Source organism: Pygoscelis adeliae, unplaced genomic scaffold, assembly GCF_000699105.1.
Source record: "Pygoscelis adeliae isolate BGI_AS28 unplaced genomic scaffold, ASM69910v1 Scaffold160, whole genome shotgun sequence".
NCBI lineage: Eukaryota > Metazoa > Chordata > Aves > Sphenisciformes > Spheniscidae > Pygoscelis > Pygoscelis adeliae.
In genome coordinates this window covers 6,143,622-6,145,162 of record NW_008824035.1, presented here as the reverse complement: position 1 = coordinate 6,145,162, position 1,541 = coordinate 6,143,622, and the positions used below count along the sequence as shown (strand labels likewise).

General features: G+C 44.9%; 1 protein-coding gene across 1 annotated transcript in view; it reads left to right on the top strand.

The window, feature by feature from the left end:
• Positions 1-1,541, top strand: part of SSFA2 (sperm specific antigen 2) — a 36,216-nt gene that overhangs the window by 6,167 nt on the left and 28,508 nt on the right. The window contains exon 6 of the mRNA XM_009332273.1: positions 656-1,350. Within this exon, the coding sequence (XP_009330548.1) occupies positions 656-1,350 (695 nt within the window). The remainder of the gene's footprint in view (positions 1-655; positions 1,351-1,541) is intronic.

The window sequence follows — 1,541 nt, the reverse complement described above, 5'->3', positions numbered from 1 at the left end:
CCTGCTTCTTGCTCCTAAGCTTGTTTTCTGTTGTAGCTTTAGAGCACTGAAACGAATAGGAATTTCCGTCTTTTTCTCATGTTCTCCAGTATCCGGGTAGGATTTTTGAAATCTGTCAGCAGCGACCTACTTCTGTAGTTGTTGAAATCTGGGCCAGTATTTCTATTGACTTGGACAGGAGCTTTGTTAGGTCAGTAATGAGCATTGCTGAAATGAGGGCATAGCTGAAATGTCCTCTTGTAGTTGTAGATGGAGAGAGCAATGCAAGTAACCCTTTTCTTCCTAGCACTTTGTAAATTAACTTGCACTCATATACCTGTGTCCCTTTTTTACTCTGTGAAAGCTTTCCTTGCTGTTTTCCTTGTGCATTTACCAAACACTCTTGCAAAGTTTTTTTCCATTTTTTCATACTGTGTGGTATCACTCATGTTACAGGACTAGGCAGGGTTCAGTCAACCTTTGTGACCTTTGATATAAGCAGGAGGAGATTTGGGGGTGAGGGTGGGCAGAGGTTATGATGAAAATTCCCTCTTCAGATACGAAGAAGGAGCTGTCTCTGGGAATTCAAACCATTGTGTAGAGATGGATCAACAGGTCTGGGATGTGATGACAGCAAATGTCCTCATAAACTGCCTTATGTTTTATTCTTGTGCAGGTCGTTTTCGTCAGATTGAAGTGCTTACTACTGTGGCCAATGCTTTTTCTTCTTTGTATTCTCAAGTCTCTGGGACTCCTTTGCAGAAAATTGGTAGTATGAATTCAGTGTCTTCCAGCAAAGAGGCATCCAGCCCCCCCCCTTTAAATCGCAGCAATACAGCCAGTCGGTTAATGAAGACCTTGTCTAAGCTCAATCTGTGCAGCGCACAGCAAGCCGATGGTAGTGGCTGCTCAACTCCTTCACCTGTTGAAAAAGGGAGAAGTCCAGCTGAACCAGGGAGCGAGGAAAATGATGTTAAAAATGAATCTAAATTACCAAAATACTCTAAAAAGAAAGACTCCCCCTCTTTTTTGGCTACTGTAAAAGAGGAGATAGCCAGTAGTCAGACAAATGCTGCGGACACATGTAAACCTGCAAACCTTCCTGCTGGGACTGATGATAAGCAAGAGGGTACTGTGCCTCCAGCAGATGTGCAGATCAGCAGGTTGGCAAGCACTCAGGATAGACCGTGTGAAGAATCTGGTCTTTTGGACTTGCCAAGCCTCAGCAGCAGTTCCAGTACATCCAACAGCAGCACCTCGACGCAAAAGCTGCCCGCGGCATCGCCAGGTAGAGACCCCTGCGCTCCCCTCGCAAACCCGTCCATAATGAATCTAATGCTGCAGCAGAAGGACTCCTTTGAGATGGAAGAGGTAGGTGGAGATAGATGACTGGTTTTGCATACAGTTTACATAACTTGCTGGCTGCCAGCAGAGGAATGTTCTCTCCTGTGTAGTTGACAGTGTTTTCTCCAGGAATACTTCAAATTCTCCGAGTGATAGGACAGTTGTCGCTTGCTCTCGGTAGGCTGCTCTAATTGACCCTTTTAATGAAATAACTTGGT